The 26370-nt window shown below is 33.3% G+C and overlaps 1 protein-coding gene across 2 annotated transcripts in view; it reads left to right on the top strand.

Annotated features, from left to right (window-relative positions):
- Positions 1 to 26370, top strand: part of ERGIC2 (ERGIC and golgi 2) — a 45244-nt gene that overhangs the window by 8905 nt on the left and 9969 nt on the right. Inside the window, exons 2-10 of one of the 2 annotated variants that reach the window (XM_010856035.1) lie at positions 1164 to 1306; positions 3008 to 3062; positions 4928 to 4974; positions 6517 to 6587; positions 12016 to 12056; positions 18571 to 18672; positions 19753 to 19848; positions 21953 to 22008; positions 22840 to 22938. In XM_010856035.1, coding sequence (XP_010854337.1) covers positions 1201 to 1306; positions 3008 to 3062; positions 4928 to 4974; positions 6517 to 6587; positions 12016 to 12056; positions 18571 to 18672; positions 19753 to 19848; positions 21953 to 22008; positions 22840 to 22938 — 673 coding nt within the window. In that variant the 5' untranslated portion in view covers positions 1164 to 1200. Of the gene's footprint in view, positions 1 to 1163; positions 1307 to 2953; positions 3063 to 4927; positions 4975 to 6516; positions 6588 to 12015; positions 12057 to 18570; positions 18673 to 19752; positions 19849 to 21952; positions 22009 to 22839; positions 22939 to 26370 lie in introns of both variants that reach the window. The other variant, XM_010856034.1, reaches the window with a different exon arrangement.

Here is a 26370-nt window from a genome sequence, read left to right as displayed (position 1 = left end):
AGGTTGGTCATAACCTTCCTTCCAAGGAGTAAGCGTCTTTTTAATTTCATGGCTGCAGTCACCATCTGTAGTGATTTTGGAGCCCAGAAAAATAAAGTCTGACACTGTTTACACTGTTTCCCCGTCTATTTCCCGTGAAGTGATGGGACCAGATGCCATGATCTTCGTTTTCTGAATGTTGAGCTTTAAGCCAACTTTTTCACTCTCCACTTTCACTTTCATCAAGAGGCTTTTGAGTTCCTCTTCACTTTCTGCCATAAGGGTGGTGTCATCTGCATATCTGAGGTTATTGATATTTCTCCCGGCAATCTTGATTCCAGCTTGTGTTTCTTCCAGTCCAGCGTTTCTCATGATGTACTCTGCATATAAGTTGAATAAACAGGGTAATAATATACAGGCTTGACGTACTCCTTTTCCTAGATAATTTGTAAAGTTCAAAATCTTGTAGAGAGAACAAAATTCTCCCATGATCTACTTAAAACATTTTGTGTATAGGCTTTCAGTTTTTTTCCCAAATATCTTTTTCCCTGCCTCTAATAAAACTGGAATATGGCCTTCTAGTCTTTTCTTAACATGTTACGAGTATTTTTGTACATTATTGTATTTTCTTTTATAAGATTTTCAGTGCTTACCTAGATTCAGAACTTTTAATTCACTGAATTTGTATATTGGATATGAGAATTTTGTGAAATACCCTCATAATGAAATTTTTGTGCACAACACATATATTTTCCTTAGGATACATTCCTAAAAGAGGAATTTACTTGGTGAAAAGAGGAGTGGTGAATATTTGTGTTGTTGTTAGCAATATATGAGCATGTCTATTTTACTTCATTGTCATCCTTTAATGGAAATGTGTTATTTTTGTATGTTTTGTTAATTTAAAATAACCATTTTAATTTGTATATTCCAATATTACAAATATGATTGAGTAACTTTTCACATTATTTGGCTGTTACATGTGTTAGTGTGTGTAAATTGCCTTTCATTAGTACTTTTTTCAGGGTGGGAGTGGAGAAAGAATAGTGTTAAGCATTTTTTTTTTCCCTTGAGGAGGAATTAGACTGTTAAGTTGTTCCAAGGACATTTGTGAGTTATCTAAAAATAAAATCAGCCGTTTAATCTTTCTGAAGGATGCATTTATTCATTTTTTTATTTCTTAGCATGACTATATGAAAGAAGAAGAAGGTTTTCCTGAAGATGAGGCGACTGAATCGGAGGAAAACCTTAAGTTTGGTGAAGGAGTTGGATGCCTTTCCAAAGGTTCCTGAGAGCTATGTGGAGACTTCAGCCAGTGGGGGTACAGGTGAGTATCAGTTCAAATCAGAACTCCTTCAGGAAGTTCATCTTCTGAGTTAGCATGCTAGTGAGGGTTGGGGGTGAAGGCATGTCCACTAGAGGGGAGTGTATGCGTACATATGGCTGATTCACGTCATTGTACAGCAGACTCTAACACATTGGAAAACAGTTATACACCAATGAAAAAAAGAAGAAAAAAGGTTAAAAAAAAACTTTCTTTTCAAAAAAAAGAACTTACAGAAATGTCGCTATGAGGAAGAACTCATCAGTGAATTTTAAAGTAACTTTAAACTCATCGAAGTAAATTTATAGCTGGTCTGTCCTCATGTCACAGTATTTGCCTTAAATTTATTTATCTATGCTTTTTGTCATCCAACCCATCCAACCCAGCCTATGCATTTAGCACTGTTTATTAAAGCATAACTGAAGAAATTAATTCAGTTATACTGCTTTGGTGCTCTTGAATTATTATTAAGATTTTTATATGTAGATAGACTTGAAGTTATTTAATGATGTTGAAACTGCCTTAGTCTGTTTTGGTTAAGAGTAAGTCACTTTAGATATCATAATAAAAGTCTTAAATTTCACATTACTGAAGAAAGGTATCATAGGATAGTAAGTTAAGAGCTTTTGGAATCAGACTGTCTGGATTTAAATGCCACCTCTGCCCCTTCCTAACTACTTGATCTTCAGGAAGTTCCTCAACCTGTCTATGTTTTAGTTTCTTCTTACACAAAATGGGGATGTTATCAGTGTTTACCTGGTAGAGTTGCAGTAGCAATTAAATAAGTTAATATTCATAAAATACTCATAGCAGTGCCTGGTACAGAGAGAATTTGTTAAATAAATTAATAATGAAATATATCAGAAAAATATGCCACTATAACGGTATTTACTATAACTTTTTTCTATGTGAAGAACTCATAAAACAATGTTTCTCATAAGATTCACATTTCATTTGGTAAAATCTGTAGTACGTCGGTTGCTATTTCTAATCTCCTGTGATTAACTTTTGTTAATGAATATAGTACAACTGTTCATTTTAAGTGTTTTTTGTCAAAGTAGATGATAGTTCTTTTTCTTTTAATTAGATCTTTTAAAATGAAGTGAAATATTTGTGATATTTCCAAGTAGATAGAGTTTTATCTATCTACTTTGGTGAGTACAGAGGGAGATTTTATTTAACTTTCTGGCACAGATTGTGAACTCTCAAGATCTAAGAAATTAGGCTGTTTTTTTGTTATTTTAATTGGACTACAGAATGGATACCGTTTTTAATTACGAGGGGACTACTTTCAAATTTGTGTTGTGAAACTTATGCTTACTTTCATCATTTATCATGTCTGTGACACTGCTATTTGTAAAAAGGTAAAAGTTTTGTGTCTTTGTGTAATTTTGACAGATCCGTTTAGTGAGAAATGTCCTTAATACTGAAGAAATAACATGCTTTCTCAATAATGCAAATGTTTGTGTTCGTTAAATCTTCATTTTTAAGTTGTTTTAGAAAAAAATTTATAATATTTTAAGAAAAATGGTTTCCAGTATTCATTCATATGGCAATCACATTAGGGTATTCTTTGCTAATTTTAATCCCAGTGTCCTGCTGTTTACCTTTTAAAAATTATTTTAATTCTTTCTTTTTTGTTGGTCTCAGTTTCTCTAATAGCATTTACCACTATGGCTTTATTAACTATAATGGAATTTTCAGTATATCAAGATACATGGATGAAGTATGAATATGAAGTAGACAAGGATTTTTCTAGGTAAGTGTTTTTAGTTTTTGAAATGCCTTTAGATTTAAATTGTTCTGAAAATAACATGTTTTAAGTTTTATACATAGTTTATTTTAATTCTGAAGAAATAGTCCTGAAAAATTCTCATTATGCACTAGGTAAAATATTTTAGAATCATTTGAATACTGGTTAAATTTTAAAAGAGAGGTTCTCTGATTGTTTATACATTTGTTTAAAAAGGTTAGGAGAACAGAATGTATTTTTCTTTAAAAGTTGAAAAGATGGAAATTGTTTGATGTTTTGAGACTGTTTACTCTTTAGATTGTGAAATATCTTACTGATCTGTGTGAGCTGGAAAACAAATTATGGTAACATTGTTTATACTTAAAGCTTGATTGTTGTAAATTATGTATAAACTATATTTTAAGGTAAACATCAGTTTTAAACCTTTGAAAATAATAGTATCTTAATTAGGAAATAAAACATGCTTTATTCATATCATTTGGATTTTTTAATTGATTGAAGATAACAGGTTTATAACATATAGGTTGCATTAGATAGCAGGAAACATTTACATATTAATTTCAGTCCCAGATCTGCCAGTTACTTTGTTTGTGACTTTCGAGAACTGACTAAATCTATATCTGCATGTGCTCCAGTTTCTTTTCTGTAAAATGGGAATAATATTTATACTACTTTGCTCTTCAGATCAGTGAGAATTCAATCAGCCAACATTTGTAATAGGTCCTGTGCAACCCTGGGCAAGTCATATAGCTGGCTTCTTTTGGGCCTTAGTTTCGTGATCTGTAATGTCAATATTATTCTTAATGCCATTAGTTTTTAAGGAGTTTGTTGTTTTTCTTATTTATTTATTAATTTTTTTAGCCCCAATGAAACACTTTTTATTCTTTACAAATGAAGTCATGTAGTTCACCTCAAGTGTAGTGGGGATGTCCAGAAGCCTGTCTACTTGGCTTCATTTTCCGGTTCCTATAAAATCTCGTGAGCCTAAACTCCGTGGTTATTTGAGTACAGTTTGAACTTTAGACAACTTTAAGACTACATGAAATTCTAAAAATCCATACTCTATGTTGAAACCAGATGAAAATTATTAGGGTGAAAAAAAGTTTTGATAGGAAGCACAGGACAGACAGGACTGATACTGATTGTACTCATTCTGTTATTCTTGGTGCTTAAGTCTTTTTGAAAATTTGATTTGAACTGATCATTTGAAAATAAGGCATTGATTTTTAAAAGGCCATGCAAAACTTTTTAAGAATCAGATTTCTTTTTTTCTAGTAATTTTGGTACATTTATTTTGAGTCACACAGACCTAATTTCCAGTATGCTACATCAGTGGTTATCTGGTCTTAAGCTAGGCATTTATTTATACTTCTGTAAACACCATTGCTTATCTGTAGAACTGAAGCTGTCCATTTTATAGGTCCATGATAAAGAATAAAGATTGTGGTATTTGTAGCATATCAGGCATAATGCTGTATGTATGGTATTTATTTGATAAGGGAAGAAAGACTTTGAATTCCTACCTTTTGATTTTGAAAGTTTTGCATTCTTTAGTCACATAGTCTATAAAAGATTTATGTAAACAGAGGTTAATACTTTTTTCTGAGTTGCTTAGAGTTCTTAGTTGTAAACTTGTCATTAAATTAAAGGATACTGTGTTAAAAACTTGTAAGTCAGAATGGCTTTTGGAATAATTACAAAATAGAATTTTTACTTTTGAAGAGCCTTTGTTTTGGCCATATGAAATGCTGTACAAGTTGTAATTGACATATTCTGTATGAAGTCCAAGTTTTTCATAGATCAGTTGATTTTTATTGCTCATGTTTTGCTGATCAATTATTAGATTATAATGTTTCCTTTTCATTTTTTAGCAAATTGAGGATCAATATAGATATTACTGTTGCCATGAAGTGTCAGTGTAAGTACATCTTTAACTTGATGAATGCATATATAAATTATGGTTAAATAATTGCTGCTGTTGCTAAGTTGCTTCAGTCATGTCCGACTCTGTGCAACCCCATAGATGGCAGCCCACCAGGCTCCCCCATCCCTGGGATTCTCCAGCCAAGAATACTGGAGTGGGTTGCCGTTTCCTTCTCCAATGCATGAAAGTGAAAAATGAAAGTGAAGTCGCTCAGTCGTGTCTGACTCTTAGCAACCCCATGGACTGCAGCCTACCAGGCTCCTCCATCCATGGGATTTTCCAGGCAAGAGTACTGGAGTGGGTTGCCATTGCCTCCTCTAAATAATTGCTAATAAAAAGTAAAAAATACTGGCTGTTTTAACTTTATTTTCCTTTTATGATATTGTAAAATACTGTTGTAGTGTTATTTAAGAATGCAAATAAGAATGTTTTTCTCCACAGCTTGTATTTTTTATAAATTTCTTCTCCATGAAGGGATTTAACTTTTACATTAGTATGATTAAACTGAAAGAAAATTGAAGGTAATTTTGATAAATCAAAGTTCTAGTTTAGGTATGTCCTGTTTGGAGGTATTTCTTATTTGGTGTACCAGTTTTTACACCCACCTTCTGCAAACATTGTCTATCACTGTTTCAATTTACAACCCTTTACTTTTGCACACAGATTCAAATCTTTTAAGTTAATGGTGGTGTTACCGTTTTCTGTTTTCTTCACTGGCTTCACTTAATTATACTGGTAGAAGTGAAAAAATGTTTTTATTCCAGATAGATACTGTTTGAATCAGTATTGCTCTCAGAAATGAGGATGCTTTTTCATCTTAAATTGTATGGTAAAATACTGCTTGAAAAGTAGAGACCAAGAATTCAGTAATTCAGACAGAACTTTTTAAAGTTGTGAACTCATTATATCCAATGTGAATCTCATTATATCCAAATTAATTTCTAAAAGATTTCATCTAAATCTGTTTCCCTTTTCCATTTATATTTGTTTTATGTTAGTGGTTTTAAGATAAATATTTTGTATCTAAACTATTGAGTTAGTGTTAATATTGAATTATCATATTTTGCTTTATTATAGATGTTTGAATACCATTAAAATTTTACCCTTTTCAAAATAAATTTTCCCTATTTGTTGACTATTTAAATGTCATCAGTAGCTTTGCCTTAAGATTTTTTTAATCTCTAAAAATAATTCTTGTCATTAATATTTTGTCAGGCAGCCATTTAATACTGTGATTAGTTTATTGCCAGTTTTTGCAAAGCTCTTCAGTTCAGTTAAGTTTATACTATTTTTACTGTGAGATTGCAAGTCATCTTTCTTACTGAGTAAAAAGTAGAAAAAGCATTATTAATTTTTGGAGTTATTTCCACCAAAACTATATAATACTACTGTTTTAACTTGAATAAATAAGTAGTATAGGAAAGTGATCCCACATACTTGTGAGTTTTCTATTATTCATCTTAATTTGTTAGTGTACATCACATAAAGTTTGGTTCTGAGCATAAAATATAAAACTTCTAATTTTTTTTTATGCAGATGTTGGAGCAGATGTATTGGATTTAGCAGAAACAATGGTTGCATCTGCAGATGGTCTAGTTTATGAACCAGTAAGTTTGATTCACATATCGTTTTCAGTTGTATGCTTTGAGGAATTTTCCCCTTGAAAACAGTTTTGATATTTGCTTTTAGTTTTGTCTGAGCTAGTTTTTAAAAAATACATTTTCTTAATACAGAAGTCACGTATGACAATGTAAATCAGCTATACTTCAATAAAAAATAAAACAAGGAAATAAAAGTGATACATATCATTTGTAAACATTTAGGGGAAGAAAAAAGTTATATTTGATACTAAAGCCTTGAGATAACTATTGTTAGCATTCTGGATATGCCTCTATAACAATAACCTTGTACTTGTTTTATATTTTTTGTTAATTCTTCCTAACAGTTTGCTTATCTCTCTTATACAGTTGCTAGAGTGATGACATTCCTTTTTTTCCGATGATTTAGAAATTCTGTGTCCTATTTGTATTCTTCTTTTACCAAATTTAAGCCCTTAAAAATGTCTGAGCTATATTTCTCGTGTAATGAAGAATGAAGCAGTACCTAGGAGGAGAATTTTATATGCAACACCGCCATTTCCCAGACGCAGTGAAATACTGACATTGTCTTATCGTTTTCATCGCACAAGTTGTGTGTAATAAAATTAATTTATCAGAAGACACCAGCACATTACAGGGGCAGGTAATAAACAGGTTCTGATCAGAACTAGACCTAAAGAAGCTTTAGAGAAGGACATACAGAAATCCCAGCTAGTTTGCCTGCGGGCTGCTCTGTTGGCTTTGTGGTACTTACGTTTACTTATGCATTCTTGAGTTGTTTGTTTACCATTGACAGTTGTGAACTCTCTAGAAACAAAATCGGAAAGTGAAGACTAAAGGTGATGGAGGATTAGAAGTAACTGAATGTGTGGAGGAGAAAAAGGAAGCCCTTAGGTTAGTTTTGATTACCAAGTTATTTTTAGTTTATAACAACAAAATGTATTTATGTCTTTTCATACACACTTTTTAAATAAAATTTTCTAAAGAAAAAGTAACTTTTGTTAGTGCCACTCTGAATCTCTCTACTTCCTAACTCCTCTACTCCACTCAAAAAATTGGTATCACAGTAATTTTTAATGAGGTTAGTTACCTTACAAAGTCAGGTACCATGTTACTGCATACTGTTATCTGGAAGTTTAGATGGTGATTATTGTCAGGCACGTTCACATTTGCATTACATTTCATACTATTTTAGGAATAGTTCTTCAACTTTCACTGAGTTTTACTGCTTTTATTTTTAGTCTTCTTTGTTTCTTTATTTTTATCATTTTTTAAGGGACTTTTTGTGACTTATTTATCACAGAAAGAATATTGGGATGGACATGTACACTCTGCTATATTTAAAATAGATAAACAACAAGATCCTACCCTATAATACAGGGAGCTCTACTCAACATTATGTGGCAGCCTGGTTGGGAGGGAGTTTGGGGGAGAATGGATACATGTATATGTATGGCTGAGTCAGTTTGCTGTCCACCTGAAACTGTCAGAACATTGTTAATCGGCTATAGTCCAGTATAAAATAATTTTCTTAAAAAGAATATGTGGATTATGTTTTGTGACAGACTGCCATTCTGTCATTCCGTTCTTCATACATGTTGGCTTAGGATAGAATTCTTGCTTTATGATACTTTGTACTCAAAACTTTGTAGACATTCCTTTATTGCCCTCTGGCACAATATTTTTTTCCTTGTAGGGAGTGTATTTATCTACTTACATGCTTTCTTTCCTTTACTTTTAAAATTCAAATATTTATCCTATATATATATCCAAATGTAGATCGCCTTTAGTTGTTTTTGGCTTCTGGCGGTATTAGTGATCTGGATTTTTAAGTGTTTTTTGGTTGTTGGTTTGCTTTAAAGATGTTCAGAATAATACTTTTGTTTCTGCTTTTAAAGATTCTTATCAAATGATGTTGACTTTCCTGGAGTGGTTCTCAGTATTTTATCAACTCCTGCATAAGATGTATATTTGGAACTTTACCTCTGACTTCTGGATCAGTCTTTTTTTTCAATGCCTTCATTATGTTTTAAAATTCAGTGATTATACTTCCCACCTCTAATATATTGCAGATCACTCCATTTTTTTCTATCTTCATGATATTAAATCTCATTGAGAGATAATTAGAAAAACTTTTCTTCTTATTTTTAGAAATGGTATCATAGAGGAAAGTTAGGCCTTGGGCCTCAGATTGACCACATCCTTCAAATTAATGAATCTTTTCTGTCTATTTTCTTGTTCTTCTTTTGGATGGGAAAATACATGGCCAAATAACTGACTGAGAGTTGAAGTAGACTGTTAACGTCAGTTCCCGTTTCCTCCTCAACTCCACTTTTTTTTTTCCCAGACCTAAATGAAACAAGAAGGATATATAGTTTAGATATGCTATGTTTCTTCTAAGTAAAATTAAAGCTTCAGATGTTTTTGAAGAGAAACGAAGTCACACTGGATTCAGGATGGCAGAGTGCTTCACTGCTGCTGCTGCTAAGTCGCTTCAGTCGTATCTGACTCTGTGTGACCCCGTAGACGGCAGCCACCAGTCTCCCCCGTCCCTGGGATTCTCTAGGCAAGAACACTGGAGTGGGTGAGGGCGCTAGTATTTCTTTTCCATGTTTATTTTTTGATAGGTTCAATTTAGCTAAGGTAATTCCTGTTTTGTTTAACTGGTGTGACTGTCCTCATTAGCAGGCAGCTGTGGCAGTAATTTTGCTTAATTTATATTACTGTCCAGGTCACACATAAGCTGGGACTAATACTGCTGTGGAATGCAGTCTGTGGCATTGATCAAATTATTAAAAGTGTTCTTAGGATGGACGCTGTCTCTTCCTCAAGTGTGTTATTGTCTTTTATCACCTGTTTTCCTTGTTACTGTGAATTGGCAGTTTAATTGCTGCTTACATGAACTTTTCTTGTCTCATGAAATTAATTATGTGTTGGGCTGTTTTCTCAATTTAGTCTCCCTTGTATGCTGGCTTGCATAAGTTTATAAAAATTTCCAGCAGGTGGATGCTGATTTAAAATAATTCAAAACAATGATATAGTTTGTGTCCTCATTTTTCTGTTTCTTTGAACATTGTGAGGATTTGAGGAAATATCATCTTGAGTTTATCCTCTGAAATTTATTTATGCTATTTTCTAGCAGCCTCTCCATATTCTGAGTGTCTGGCATTCTTCACGTTTATTAAGTCTCTGATTTTTTTTTTTAATGTATATTTTTTCTGGATAGCTTGTCTCTCTAGCTAGATGCTAAACTCCTGAGAAGAAATTGCTTGACTTTTTCTTTTTTTCTAGCTCACAAAATGTAAAGCATAACACATTACAGAACTGGGGCAAGATCATTGATTATTCCATTGTAACAATTTATTCCATTTCTTTCAATCATTTGTAAATAGGAAAGTTTTATTTTAACTGTCATATAATAAAAGTCATGTCTTAGTCATAAAGCTGCTGCTGCTGCTGCTGCTAAGTCACTTCAATCGTGTCTGACTCTGTGTGACACCGTAGACAGCAGCCCACCAGGCTCCCCTGTCCCTGGGATTCTCCAGGCAAGAGCACTGGAGTGGGTTGCCATTTCCTTCTCCAATGCATGAAAGTGAAAAGTGAAAGGGAAGACGCTCAGTCATATCCAACTTTTAGTGACCCCATGGACTGCAGCCTACCAGGCTCCTCCGTCCATGGGATTGTCCAGGAGAGAGTACTGGAGTGGGGTGCCATTGCCTTCTCCAAGTTATAAAGCTAGAAACTTTAAAATATGTATACTTCTTATATGTATACTTAAAAATTGTATACTTTTTGTCAGTAATTTTTAAAATGTTTAACAATGTTTTTGATAAGTATTCACTCCCTTGTCCTAATTTATATTAAAGTATTTGAGGATTATTATTAATGTAAAATTATTTGAGATAACTTTTACTTGTTTTTAAATTTTCACTCATTCTTTTAATATGCAGTCTGAATATAAAAATTCTAATAATTTTATAAATTTCTAAACCATGATCACATTATGCTATGTGATAGCTATTATTTATTTAAAGAAAAGAACCATTTTTAGGGATGTGAGAAAGTGAGAAATCTGAGAATTGGGCTTATACACTGACCCTTACTACCTGTGATTTTGAAAAAAAGTTTTTAACCTTTTGAGTTCTTTTTTATATATAAAAGAATAATAACAAACTCACAAGATTGTTATGAAGATTGAGATGTTAATTTAAGTAGCATGTGGCCTAGCCCAAAGCCACTCTGTGATTCCTTACCTGCTGTGTTAATCTGTTGTGTTACCTGCTGTGTTAATATGTTGAGCAGTTTGGGGATACCAAAGGAAAAATGGCATAGTCCCTGCTATCAACAGTTTTATTCACAGAGTAACTGGGGACCAGGTGTATGTAGCCTTGTGTGTTGGCCTTGGTGTGTTTTTTAGATGTGAGCATTTTCTCTGTGTGCCATGGTATGAAAAGGTTGCAGGAGGAGTAACCAAAGTAATTTCATTGTAATCAGAAAGAGGGGGGCAATTTAACCTGGAACAAATGGTGTATAGAATTTAGACCGACTTTAGGGTCACAATTACGGGAGAGGAAGTCTCCAGGTTAACATAGTTAAATAACCAAAGGCACAGAATTAGAGCTGTTTGATGGAATGAGTGGTTAAGACCAAGAATTTGTAGAGAGTAGTATATTTAGGGCATGTTATGGGCGGCATCATTAATAATAATCATGAGTTAGAACGTAGAATTAATATGCCTAGTTATGAATTGTCTTTATAAATATCAAAGGTGGACTTGCTATTTGAAAATTAAATTATGAGTATTGCCACAAATTATGGGTATTGCCACAAACCATGAGAAGCTTGCCTTTTTCCTTCTGAGTCTACAAAATAACAAAATTTGTCTTTGAATTGATGAATATAGTGCCTAGATAACATTTCTTGAATTATTCTTTTTTGGTTAATACATTTGGGAATTACAGTATTACAGACATTGTTTAGCTTGTTTCAAAACTTGTTGATTTTATCTTGGTAAAATACCATGACAGAAACATAGGCTTTGGATGCTTGAATACTATACTTAAGCTGTATGAGTTTTTCATTTCTTCTTCTTTTTTAAATGCTTAAGTTTCTTGCTGGCATCATTTAAATGATTTTAAGCCGTAAATTATCATTTTGTATATGTGATAGATTGCATTGTATCCATTCCTATAAATGTAGGTTTCTGTAACAGGAAAATATTTGCAGTTAGTAAAATTTCTGTGTACTACTTTTGAGTATAAGTATCATATATTTAAATTTATTAGTTTGACTTATGGAAGATTAAATGTAAATTATGAATACTTGTTTTTAACGGCACTATAAATTTGTTCCTTGCTCAAAGAAAATTGTTTTAAATTATAATATTAAAGCTGGGAGAAATTGACAGTTCTAGTGATTATGTTTTGTTTTATTTCAGGCAATATTTGATCTTTCACCACAGCAAAGAGAGTGGCAGAGGTAATAAGTAAACAAAGTATTGTGGTTCATAGAAATCTAGATCTTGCTTTGCTTATTTTGTCTACTGTGAATTATGTATAGATTCCTCTAGGCATTTGTTTGAATGAAATATTAACAGAATACAGTATATAATACAGTCTTTTCAATTTCAAGTTTTATCAAATCTTTGGAATGTCATATCTTTTCTCTAATCCACTTTGAACCATAAATACATTTTATTTTACATTTAAAATTGTATTATCTATTTAAATATTTTTAAAAGCATATGTGATCAAATTTGAATACAAAGGATATTAAGTGAAAATAGAAGCCTCCTTATCATTCTCTAAACCTAGTACCACTGACGAGTGCTAATAACCAGTTTTCTGTATGTGGCTGTATTTGCTTATGTTACTTTTTTCCTAATACAAATGGGGTCATTCTATACATCTATTTTATAACTTGCTTTTTACAACCTAACCTTGTATTTTGGACATCTTCCCACTTAAGTATATACAGTGGTATATTTTATTGACAAACTATAATAGTTTTTGGATACTTATTGATGGGTATTTAGATTGCTTACAGGTTGCTAATATCAATGCTCAGTGAAAAGTCTTGAATCTAATTTCTCATGTGAATATATGTATATATTCCTTATGTACTTGTGTGAATATATGTATATAAAATTTCTAGAAATGAAATTTCTCTTTTAGATAATATTTAATGTTTTGATAAGTTGTCACACAAGGAAAAAACATTTGTAATGATGAGGTGGTTGTTAATTAAACTTATTGTGGTAATCATTTCACATTATATATGTTTATACCTTAATCTTATACAATGTTATATGCCAGTTATATATCAGTAAGATTGGTAAAAGATTTTGATAGATAATGCCAAATAGTTTGATTTATACTCCACAACTATGTGAGGGTACTTGTTTCTTTAACCTCACCAACAGTGGGTATAATCAGGCGTTTTTAAAAAAATGTTTGCCATTTTGATGGGTGAAAACTGATAATGCACTTTTAAATTAGCATTTCTTTATAAATAAGCTGAATATCTTTGAATTTTTTTTTTCCCGTTTGTATCTTTGTATGAAACTCCTTGTTCATGCCATATGCCAATTTTGCTTGGTCATTGGGTTTCTTCTTACTACTGTTAAAAGAGTTCTTTGTATATTAAAGAAATTACTTTTTTATGGTAAATGGTTACTGCATCCCATCTCTGTCCTTTCTTTTTGGTTTCTAGGCTGTGTCTTGTGTTTAAAAAGGCATTAACTAATTTAAGATTATTAAAAAATAAATTTTTTTACTCATCCTTTTCTTTCTTTTTAGTCCCTAAGTATTGGTTCATTTCAAATGCCTTTTTCTTTTAAAAACACTTTCATTGTTTGGAGAGATTAAAAATTTTTTTTTTTTTTACGTATAACTAAATCACTTTACAGTACACCTGGAACTAACATAACATTGTAAATCAACTTCTGATATAAAGTAAAAAAGAATTAAATTATAATACCATTATTGCACCTTAACAAACTAACAATAAATGTTTTATATCATCATATTACTATTTAGTATCCAAACTTCCCCCAATTGTCCTTTAAATTTTACATCATTTGTTTGACTCAGGATCCAAACTGCATCATTGAATTGGTTAATGATGCTTCCATTTTTTTTAATGGACAGATTCTCCCACCATATCTTCTTCCCTTTTGCAGTTTTTTTGTTTAGGAAATTGAATCATTTGTCCTGTAGAAGTTACACAGTTTGAGTTTTGCTGATTGTATTCCTAGGTTATTACTATACAAGCTCCTCAGGACTGTGTGTTTCTTGTAAATTAGTAGTTCTAGAGGTTTGGTCAGATTCACGTTTGATTTTGTGCCAAGAATACATTATGGGTGATGCAGTGGCCTTCCATCAAAAAACACGTAATGTCTCTTGATCTGTCCCTTTGAGAAGTGAGCAGCCTGTAATAATCATAGTCCAGATCCACACATTTTGTTAGAGGTTACAAAATGGTAATATTCTAAACCTACCAGTAGTTTTCATTTTTTAACTGAAAATGTTTCTATAAAGAGAAACCTTCATCATGATATACACTCTACATAGGAAAAGAAAGATAACAGATTCTTCCCCTTTTACAGCCAACTTTCGAAATACTCTAATCACCAAAGGTGACAAGTGGGTTTTGTTGTTCTTGTTACTATCTTTGGCATATAGTTGAAACAAATTAGTTGAACAAAATAACTTAATGTTTTGGTGTCTCTGGGCTTCTAGACCTTTTAGTAGAGAGCTGTCCAGGAATGAAATGTATTACTTTATTCTAGAAATGTTAAAAGTTATAAGTCTGCTTTCATGTGGAATTTTATTCAGTGTTCAAAACTAGTAATAAGTGAGAGACAACCCTGTGTTTTTACTGTTAAAATTATAAATATGTTCCAGCGTGCAGTTTTCTATTTTCCATCATAGTGCACTTTTTCATATCCCTTCATCTATGGAATATTAGCTCGGGTTTTTACTGGCCTATTTGAGGCTCACACACACACACACACACACACATATGGTTTGTTGTCATCAAGCTCTTTTCCCACTGCCCAAGCACTAAAATTTGAACTCTGGAAATATATGACATGCAAAAATATGAAGGTTTCAATTTCTGCTAGCATTAGATATAAAGTTTTTGAGTCTCTGTACATACATATATCTAAAGATGAAATCTGACCTCTTGAAGCTTCCTAAATTATTTGTGTTCTGCTTCCAAACAAATATTTGTGAATGGACTACAGATGCCTAAGGCCTAACAACCTTAATAATGTGCATACCAAAATGTTCTTTTCCTACAGAATTTGCTAAAAGATATTTAAGTTTTCTTTCATTTGTTCTGCTTTCTTAAATATTTAGGATCCCAACTAATCTTTTTCATCTCTCACTTGCCCTTCTAGAAAATGTTTATTATTATATCATGATAGTATGTAAAATATATTCTGATTTATATTTGCTTCTTCAAGTGTTTGTTTATAATTTTTCAAAATTATTTATGTATGTTTATATATGTTTTAAAACTTTTTATGAGTATTTTTAGTTTCACACCAAATTTGAGTGAAAACTGTAGCGTTCCCAAATATCCCCTGTCCCTTCATATGCATGGCCTCCACCATTATCAGTATCCTGCACCAGAGTGGTACATTTCTTCCAGTTTATGCACCAATATGAATACATCCTTATTGCCCAGAGTCTGAAGTTTACATTAGAGTTCTTAGAGTCTTAGAGATGTACATTCTGAGTTTTAACAGATACCTAATGACATATACCCACCATTATAGTATATGTATTTTTGCTGCCCTGAAAATCCTGTTTTGTCTGTTCATCCTTCCTTCCCCTCTGGGTTATAAATTTTGTACTAGCTGAGTTTGAGTTCTAATATAGATGACTTTGGATGTTAGTTATATAAAGGTATAGAGTTAAAGTAGGTGAAATAGGATTATATCTAAAGATACAAAGTTATTGTTAAAAATGGTAGAAATAGAAGTAATACTTTTATTCTTGGTCTTGTTGTTCAGAATAAGTAATTTCATGAATTTAATTTAAAAAAATGTCTTCAAGCAACTCTGTTTTATTTTGGCTAAGTATATTTAAAAAGAAAATCTAAGCATGAGTTCTCAAATGTATACTAAGCTCTCTATAATCCTATATCTTATATGCTGATACTTTTTTAAAAAATTATAGGTAGAATGTAATATTTTGTTTAGAATGGTCATGTCATAGAATAAAGTTCAGGTTACTTCGGGAAAGGCAAATACTAGGTGATGTTAAATTTCACTGTGGCCTAATTTGTACTGAGAATTGGAAGCTCATGTTGTAGATTTATACCCCAGTCATCTCCACTTTTTAGTTCAGTTGCTCACTTGCGTCTGACTCTTTGCGGCCCACAACTGAAGCATGCCAGGCTGCTTCCCTGTCTATCACCAACTCCTGGAGCTTGCTCAGATTCATGTCCTTTGAGTCAGTGATGCCATCCAAACTTGTCCCCTTCTTCTGCCTTCAGTCTTTCCCACAATCATGGTCTTTCCAGTCAGTCAGTTCTTCGCAACAGGTGGCCAAAGTATTGGAGCTTCAGCTTCAGCATCAGTCCTTCCAATGAATATTAGGACTGATTTCCTTTAGGATTGACTAGTGCGATCTCCTGGCAGTCCAAGGGACTCTCAAGAGTCTTCTCCAATGCCACAGTTCAAAAGCATCAATTCTTTGATGCTCAGCTTTCTTTATACTCCAACTTTCACATCCATACATGACTGCTGGAAAAACCATAGCTTGGAATAAACAGATGTTTGTCAGTAATGTCTCTCTTTTTCAATATGCTGTCTAGGTAGGTCATAGCTTTTCTTCCAAGGAGCAAGCGTCTTCTAATTTCATGGTTGGAGTCATCATCTGCAGTGATTTTGGAGCCCAAGGAAAGAAAGTCTGTCACTGTTTCCATTGTTTCCCCATCTATTTGCCATGAAGTGATGGGACTGGATGCCATGATCTTAGTTTTCTGAATGTTGAATTTTAAGCCAACTTTTTCACTCTCCTCTTTCACTTTCATCAAGAGGCTCTTCAGTTCCTCTGCTTTCTGCCACAAGCATGGTTTCATCTGCATATCTGAGGCTATTGATATTTCTCCCAGGAATCTTGAATCTAGCTTGTGCTTCATCCAGCCCAGAATTTTGCATGATATGCTCTGCATGTAAGTTAAATAAGCAAGGTGACAGTATACAGCCATGACGTATTCCTTCCCCAAATTTGAACCAGTCCGTTGTTCCATGTCCAGTTCTAACTATTGTATTGCTTCTTGACCTGCATACAGATTTCTCAGGTGGCAGGTCAGGTGGTCTGTTATTCCCATCTCTTGAAGAATTTTCCACAGTTTGTTGTGATCCGCATAGTCAAAGGCTTTAGCATAGTCAATAAAGCAGAAGCAGATGTTCTTCTGAAATTCTCTTGCTTTTTCTATGGTCCAGTGCATGTTGGCAATTTGATCTCTGGTTCCTCTGCTTTTTCTAAACTTGAACATCTGAAAGTTCTCGGTACATGAACTATTTATTGAGACTGAACTTGGAGAAACTTGAGCATTACTTTACTAGCATGTGACATGAGTGCAATTGTGCGGTAGTTTGAACATTCTTTTGCATTACCTTTCTTTGGATTGGAATGAAAACTGACCTTTTCAGTCCTGTGGCCATTTCTGAGTTTTCCAAATTTGTTTGCATATTGAGTGAAACATTTTCACAGCATCATCTTTTAGGATTTGAAATAGCTCAACTGGAATTCCATCACCTCCACTAGCTTTGTTTGTAGTGATGCTTTCTAAGGCCCACTTGCCTTCGCATTCCAGGATGTCTGGCTCTAGGTGAATGATCACACCATCATGGTTTTCTGGGTCATGAAGATCTTTTTTGTATAGTTCTTTGTGTTCTTGCCACCTCTTCTTAATATCTTCTGCCTCTGTTAGATTTCTGCCCTTTATTGTGCTCATCTTTGCATGAAATGTTCCCTTGGTATCTCTAATTATCTTGAAGAGATCTCCAGTCTTTCCCGTTCTATTGTTTTCCTCTATTTCTTTGCATTGATCACTTAGGAAAGCTTTCCTCTCTCTCCTTGCTGTTCTTTGGAACTCTGCATTCAGATGGATATATGTTTTCTTTTCTCTTTTTGCCTTTCGCTTCTCTTCTTTGCTCAGCTATTTGTAAGGCCTCATCAGACAACCATTTTGCCCTTTTGCATTTCTTTTTCTTGGGGATGGTTTTGATCACCATCTCCTGTACAATGTTCTCTATCCAGAGTTCTTCAGGCACTCTGCCTATCAGATCTAATCTCTTGAATCTATTTGTCACTTCCACTGTTAGTTGCTCATTCGTGTCCGACTCTTTGTGACCCCACGGGCTGTAGCCCACCAGGCTCCTCAGTCCATGGGATTCTCCAGGCAAGAATACTGGAGTGGGTTGCCATGCCCTTCTCCAGGGAATATTCCCTACCCAGGTATCGAACCTTTGTCTCCTGCATTGCTGGCAGATTCTTTACCATCTGAGCCACAAATGAAGCCCCCAAGTCTGTTATTTGACCCTGTATTTGTCCTGTTCTTTTTATCTATAACACTTTATTCAGTATCTGACAAAAGCTAATAATTTTGTGATTGCTGCATATGTGCATGAAGAATGAATTTAGATATTCAGATGAACAGAAAGTCTTTCTCGGTGGCCCTCATTCCACCTGTGATGGACATATAAACAGGATCCACATGCTCATTATTTGTAGAAATAGACAGGATTAGGGACCCCAGCTTTTAGACCTCTAGCCACACTACCTCTCTTTTCTTACTTTCCAGGAAATGACCAAAGAATACTTGGAATTTTATTTTAGAATAAGTTTCTATAATAATAAATATATGACTTAGCTAAGTCAATTAGCCATTGTTATTTTTCAAATACTGTTGACTTTCTCTTTGTGTCTTATTGTATTTTTAAACTGTTGCTTGTTTGTTTTGTATTTAGGATGCTACAGCTATTTCAGAGTAGACTGCAAGAAGAACATTCACTTCAAGATGTGGTATTTAAAAGTGTTTTTAAAAGTGCATCAACAGCACTTCCACCAAGGTGAGATGTGTATTTTAACTGTGAGACTATTTACTAAGGATTTACTGTGACATGATTTAGTAATGGTTTAGTTCTCTGAGTCTCCTAGTTCCTAGAGAAAATATAATCATTCTGTATGATGAAGATGCTTTTTTAATTCTTGAATTTATGGCCAGTGATATTGATCAGGATTATCATAAATAATAATATTTTTATTTAATTTTTCTCTTTTATGTGTGTATGGTATACCTTCATATAAAATTGTACTAAGTTTTAAGAACAAATTAATTGCATTTACCATTATGGTGATGTATAAACTTTGGTTAGGAATTTCATGTTTTTATGTTACTTTTGTCTCTTTTATAGATTAGAAGAGCTGATATTTGGAAATGCTATTGTCATAAAAATGATTATTTAAATTTAAAACTATATAGAGGTTTTACATTTGTTGAGGAAGAAAATGTTCTTATGTATATGAAGTTAAGTGTCATGCCCTTCCCTTACCTCATTCTTTTTCCCATCCCTTCCTATCTCCGAAAGTACCAGAAACAAATGATGAAAGAGTCTTTGTTGGACTAATAATTCTTTACTTTTCATTTTTCTTCTCTCATTAGATTTAGTGTTCTGATTAAATTTGAATAACTATGAAATTTTAGGTTTGTGTAAATATATATTCAATAGTTGGGCTTTCCTGGTGGCTAAGATAGTAATATCTACTTGCAGTGTAAGAGACCTGGGTTCAATCCCTGGGTTGGGAAGATCCCCTGGAGAATGAAATGGCAACCCACTCCAGTATTCTTTCTCGGCGAATCCCATGGACAGAGGAGCCTGAGGGCTACAGTCCGTGGGGTTGCAAAGAGCCAGACACAATTGAGCAACTAACACTTTGATTTACTTTTCACTTTTATATATAATTTTTTTCATTTTTGTAGTTTTTAAAAATAAATGTTTAGATTTCAAAAAACTGCTATTCTGCTTTTGACATTTAGAACATTACGTAAAAATTGATCTTTAGGAGTTTTTTTCCTCTATAAAATTTCCTCTCCAGTAAATGATAACTACTGACTATGCTGTAAGTAATTGTAATGTATCTTGTAACAGGGAAGATGATTCATCACAGCCTCCAGATGCTTGCAGAATTCGTGGTCATCTGTATGTCAATAAAGTAGCAGGGAATTTTCACATAACTGTGGGCAAGTATGTTCTTTTCACTTGCTGAAAATACTTTAGACAAGTTGGCAGTTTGGTTAAAAGTCAGATCTTTGCTAATTGAATAATATCTAACTAACAACTAAAGGACTCTTCAAATGTGTATTTTTGATGTCTTCAGATTGTTTTGGCCTTCAGCCTCAGGATAGAGAAGACTACTGACTTTAAAAACTTCTACTTTAAAACAAAAGGATACCAGTCATGTTATCTTTCATATATTAAAGTATAGAAAATATAGGTAAATGTGAATTAAAACCTTCAGCTTGCCAAGTGTTGGTAACAAACCTCTTACTTAGACATTTCGTTAATTTGTTCGTTTTGTTGGATGATATCAGGTTTTTTGTTTTTCCTTTCAGTGATTCTCATCAAAATGGAATCCCTAATTCAAGACAATATTTTGATGTAGGTAGAAATGTGTCTGGGATAAGGTTAAATTAGGTGAATGTTAAAGAAAAATCTCAGACCACCTGCCTTTATGAACAGAACCCAGCACAGAAACTGTCATATGGTAAACACCTGGTAAATTTCTGAATAAATAGATTCTCTGATTATCTCTTCCCTCTTTCTTTGCTTCTTTCCCTCCCTTCTCTCCTCCTAGCTAGTTTCAGAGCTGAACAGTTGTTCATTGTAAAAAACATTTCTTGAGTATTTGCTACATGGCAAAGTACCATGCTACATACTATAGATTAAACAGTGAAAACCAGAGAAAGGGTTTGCCCTTATGATGCTGACATTCTATGAGAGAATCTGAACTTTAAACAGTGAATTACACTAATAATTACTTAATTATAGTTGTAGCTATAAAGGAAAACTGTGGCTGATAAAAAACTGTATAACAGGGTTGCTGGTCTACTCTCCAAATCAGTGGAGGCTTTATTGAAGAAAACCTTTGAACACTAATGGATGATTCAACATTTTATATGTAAAGGAGAGAATAGCATCTAGGCTGAAGGAAAGGTCATAAAACAGGAAAGAGCATGGCTGGATGGATATTTTTTTTAATGTACAGAGAAAACATTAGACTTTGTTTCCGTGTTTACAGTGATCAGGTCGAGCATTGCTTTGTTTTTGTTATCCCACTCCTCTTAACATTCATGTTTTGTTACTGTCGCCAGGAGCTATTCTCCCCATTCCCAACCTGTAGACGGAAACCTTAGAACTTCTTCGTATCATGTAGTCCAACAGATAATTGTTGGCTCAAAGAAATTTAGAAGAGTTTATTGCATCTCTGGATACAAACAAAATATCCTATTCCAAAATTAACTGAAAGAGGGAAACTGACAAATATATTTGGAACCTCTATATTTTGCCCTTTTTTCTTAATTTCATTAAGAACATTCTTAATTTCATCACACATCTTTCTGTGTGATAATTCACACGTTCAGTAAGAGAGGTAAAACGGAAAATCATTTGATTTGTATCCTATCCATATCATATCTGGGATTTTGAAAATAAGGAATGCCAACTCTAAAGCCCAATTAAGCAAATTGTTCTCTCCCAGAAAAAATACCTGGATTCCAAAAAAAAACAACAACCTAGATTCCATAAAAGTACTCAGTTACTACTATTATAATTTGAAGTTTATTCGTATGTTTGTGAAAATTTGTTTTCTCTCTTGTTATGTAACTACATGATATTTTCAGTTTTGCATCTTGACCCACAGACCTAAAATATTTACTGTCAAGGTCTTTTCAGGTGGCTCAGTGGTGATGAATCCACCTGCCAGTGCAAGAGACATGGGTTCAGTCTCTGGGTCAGGAAGATCCCCTGGAGGAGGAAATAGCAACCCACTCCAATATTTCTGCCTGGAAAATCCCATGGGCAGAGAAATCTGGCAGGCTGCAGTCCATGGGGTCACAGAAGAGTTGGATATGACTTAGCAACTAAAACAATAACAACTTTACAGAAAATGTTTGCTAACCCCCAGTTTATGGCATCGAGATAAATAGATTGAACTACTTAAATCATAGGTCAAGTATGTTATATTATTTAATTCTAAGAAAATCATATAGTTTAGGAAGGACCTGCTTTCTGATTTTAATTCATTATGTATTTAAATGTTATTACTTTAATCTTTTTTCCCTCCTTTCAGGGCAATTCCACATCCCCGAGGTCATGCACACTTGGCAGCACTTGTCAACCATGACTGTAAGCAGTTTCTGAAATTTCTTTCTGGGACAATATCCTTGGGAAAAGTTTGTTTTTAAATTTTTAGTGCAGGTACAAGGTGGGGCTTTGATAGTGGGCTGCTCTGAAAGAAGATATCTACAGGAGAAAATAAATGATCGAACTTAATGACTAATCCATTTTCTCTTGTCTTTAAGCTACCTATAATTCTATTTAGTCATAGCTCAGAAGTTGCTGAGGTTAGGGGAAGAGCCTTAGTGTCCTTTTTATCACTTAGTACACATTTCTGTTAATTTTTACAATAATGAAGAGAATATATTTGAAGTTTCCATATGTAAATTTAAATAGGGATATTTACACATGGATATAAAGTATTCAAGTTAGTGTCATGTAATGGTTATCATAAAATTTAGTTTTTAAAGTCTCTGCTGGAGAATAAAAACAAGTAATAAATTCCATAAAAAACAAATTTGGTCACATTTAGCAGTGATGTGTATTAAAAATATATCTGATCAGTTTCATGGACATCACCCCAGTTCTTCTAACAACACAGTTCTGTTTCTATATGATGATTTGGACTAGAAAAGAATTATTTTTTTGGTTATCAGAATTAGATGTTGTATTATTTCTTAGATGTTAATTTGTATATAAGTATGAAATTTGTGATATAGCATTCCTATGTATTCATATACATTTTTCTCAAAATAATGTGGTTTTAAATACAGTATTATCATACCACCAGATTTTAGATACTTTCATTTGAGAATAGATAAGAATGTGAACTAGTCTGTAACATGTAGTTTTAAATAATTTAATGTCTCTACTTAATAGTTTTATTTTTTTGCTTCTTAGCTTACAACTTTTCTCACAGAATAGATCATTTGTCTTTTGGAGAACTTGTTCCTGGAATTATTAATCCTTTAGATGGAACTGAAAAAATTGCATTAGATCGTAAGTATTTAAAAATTACTGTTGGAATTTGCATGTAGGCAAATTGTTCTTGTAACTTTGATAAAACATTTTAATTAATTCTTTTCCTAACCCCCTTGTAACAGATAAACAAATCTTTTAAGTGGTTTAAATGGTTGATAATCATTAAGTGACAATGTTTTGTGGAGAGAATGTCCTAGTAGTGGATGAATTTGAATGTTAAAAATGTACCATGAAACAGAATAAGGAATTAGTCAAAAGTAAGCAGAACAAGGAGTAGAATTTAAAAGCTCTCCAAATGTATGAAAGGTTAGTGTAAGAGGGTATAACTGCTTTTCCATATTCAACAAAGAAAGAATAAAAGAAAATTTGAACATTATAAGAAGAATTTCTTTGTTTTTATAGATTCAGAGTTCTAAAATGCATGCTATGCTTACCATATCAGAAACCTCTCTGGAGAAGTTTACAAACATCAGAAACCTAGAGTTTTTCTAGAATGGTTTGTTGTTAATACAGAAGTAGTACAGATATCTTTTATAACTGTTTGTTTTAACCATCTGTTCAAACCAAATATAAATAGATTATTTTCTTAAGTTTTGTAGCAAGTTATCAGTTCTCATATTTCCTGAAGATTTTTGGTTGCTTTTCTTCTTAAATACTCATATTGTGTGACTTACCTTGAGGACTTCCAAAGCTTCCTATGCTTTCATTTTGCAAAAGAAGTCTAGCCTCTGCAAAATTAATTAAGGATTTTGTTTTTTTAAATTCAAATAGATTTATTAATGTACAGTATTTTACTCTGTTAGCACAGTGTTGTAATCAGATACATTAAAGATGTTTTATTTAGAATATTCACATTCATGAGTATTTTATGTTTCTGTTTGGGAATGTTTCACTTAAGGAAACTTGAAACATGTGAATAGAAACATTCTGAGAGTTATAAGCTTTGTTCTCTGTAACCTCATGTTAAGTATATGTTCATTCCACACCGAAATACATTAATTATTACCTGAGGTGCTCATTTGAAACATGTTGGTTAATACTTTGTTTCAGGATCCTAAAATGAACTATAAATTTTTATAAGGAAGCAGATTTAAATATGAACAGATTAATTTTCAAAAGACTCTTGAAGTTTACTTGTTCCTAAATTCAGGGAGACTAAGGTGTTTAGAGTTATTTCGTAAAATGCCATGAGATGAATGTCAGCAGGTTTTCAAATCTTTAAAGCAAGTATGCTCTTCTCCTGCCTAATATATATTCTATTGGGCCTCTCTTTCAAAAAAGAAAAAAAAAATTCAGCATCACAGATCCGGTGGGTTCAGGTAACTGCCCTCTCTGATGTAGGAGTTTTCAAGGGATTACTTAGCAGTGACATCTTTAATGCTGTGCCGATTTGGACAGCAAATCTTGCAACAAAATGTAATGCAACAGCATTTTCTGCCTTGCCTGGTCATTAAGTTATCTAGCAGTCTTATATATTAGACAGTCTGTAGCTTAAAAAGCTCTGGTGTTTCTTTGACCCTCATGGGTTATTATTCATTGCACTGGTACTTCACTCCTCATGGTAGGGGATTTCGTTTGTCTCTCCTTTTTTCCTACAAGTCTTAATTTTCCCACACATGTGTACAGCATTGGTTGTAACCTTACCACTCTCAATTTCATCTTTTTTCATAAATACTTAACACTTAAACACCTATCATTTTCATGTTGCTATTTTTGTTTATCATAAATAGAGTTATGAAACATCTAAAAAAATAAGCACAGATTGAGCAGTTCACTTCATATCAAAGAACGACTCAAAGGATGAAAGCTCAGCTGACAAGCCAGTTATTGGTGGTAAACAAAGTTGACACCCTCTTGCTCTAATATTATCTGTGTTAATATTTAGGATTTAAATTGAAATGTATAATAGAAGAACTGGTCAAAAACTGTTGGTGTTTTTGAAGGTGATAGTGGTACAAGCATTAGGTGAAATAAATGGTGAGGCTGAAACAGTCTTTGGTTTATTTTGTCAGAAACTTATCTAATGTTACTGTCAAACAGACCATTACTCTTACTTTTCCCTTCTATCTATAGTTTTACCTTTCCTTCTTCTACTCTGAATTATGCTGAGATAAGAGACTAAAAAATTGAATTGATGGAAATAAAAATTTATTCATGCTGAGCAAAAGAAGCAAGACACGCCAAAGTACATACATATACTTCCATTCATATGAAATTCTGGAATAGGCAAAACTAGTGTGTAACAATAGAAGGTAGGTTAGTGGTTGGCCTAGGCCAGATATGGAGGGAATGGACTGAAAGGGATTCAAAGGAACTTTGGCGGGTGATTTTCATAGACAATTATTACCATATGATGTGAAATATGTCACAAACATAATGAGGCCCTATCACTTACCTAGCTGAAATTATAGATAGGTATATCTAGTTCTGGAGAAGGCAGTGGCAACCCTCTCCAGTACTCTTGCCTGGAAAATCCCAGGGACGGAGGAGCCTGGTAGGCTGCAGTCCATGGGGTCATGAAGAGTCGGACATGACTGAACGACTTCACTTTCACTTTTCACTTTCATGCATTGGAGAAGGAAATGGCAATCCACTCCCGTGCTCTTGCCTGGAGAATCCCAGGGACGGTGGAGCGTGGTGGGCTGCTGTCTATGGGGTCGCACAGAGTCAGACACGACTGAAGTGACTTAGCAGCAGGAGCATATCTAGTTCTAAATTTTCTAGAGTGTAAGACCTAGAGAATTAACATTGCTTTTTATTATGTGAATTGTTTAAAATCAATAGTTAGTAATATATGCTTTTTCTGACATATTAAACCTAGAAAAGCTTAATGACTATATAATCCCTTTAATTACATAGTGACCCCAGGCCATCATTGAGTAGCTTCTTTTTTTACCTGCTATTGTATTGATTCTTTGTATTTATCCAAAGACTACATTTTGATTCATTTGCCTGAGTGGTACATGCTTACTCACTCAGTCATGTTGGACTCTTTGTAACCCCATGGACTAGCCCACCAGGCTCCTCGGTCCATGAAACTTTCCAGGCAAGAATACTGAAGTGGGTTGCCATTTTCTACTCCAGTTCGGCTTATTTATCCAATGGCTAATTCAATTTTGGTTTATTTTTTTATCTTAAGATATTAGTAGAAACCGAAAATGTATCTCCTGGTGGTTATATACTATTATAACTTTATTTTTATTATTTTCTGTACTATAAAGAACTTTTTTATTTTCCATATTTTATAAAAGGATGCTAATGACTGTAAAGGCTATCTAACGAGGTCACTAGCTCATCTATTTTTTTTGACATCTTCTAATAGATATGTGTTACATCTATTTCTGCTTTATTGACTATGCCAAAGCCTTTGACTGTGTGGATCACAATAAACTGTGGAAAATTCTGAAAGAGATGGGAATACCAGACCACCTGACCTGCCTCTTGAGAAAC

Source organism: Bison bison, unplaced genomic scaffold, assembly GCF_000754665.1.
Source record: "Bison bison bison isolate TAMUID 2011002044 unplaced genomic scaffold, Bison_UMD1.0 scf7180017864370, whole genome shotgun sequence".
NCBI classification, from domain to species: Eukaryota; Metazoa; Chordata; class Mammalia; order Artiodactyla; family Bovidae; genus Bison; species Bison bison.
Note: the sequence above shows the minus strand (reverse complement) of the source record. Positions and strands in the feature narration are given on the sequence as shown.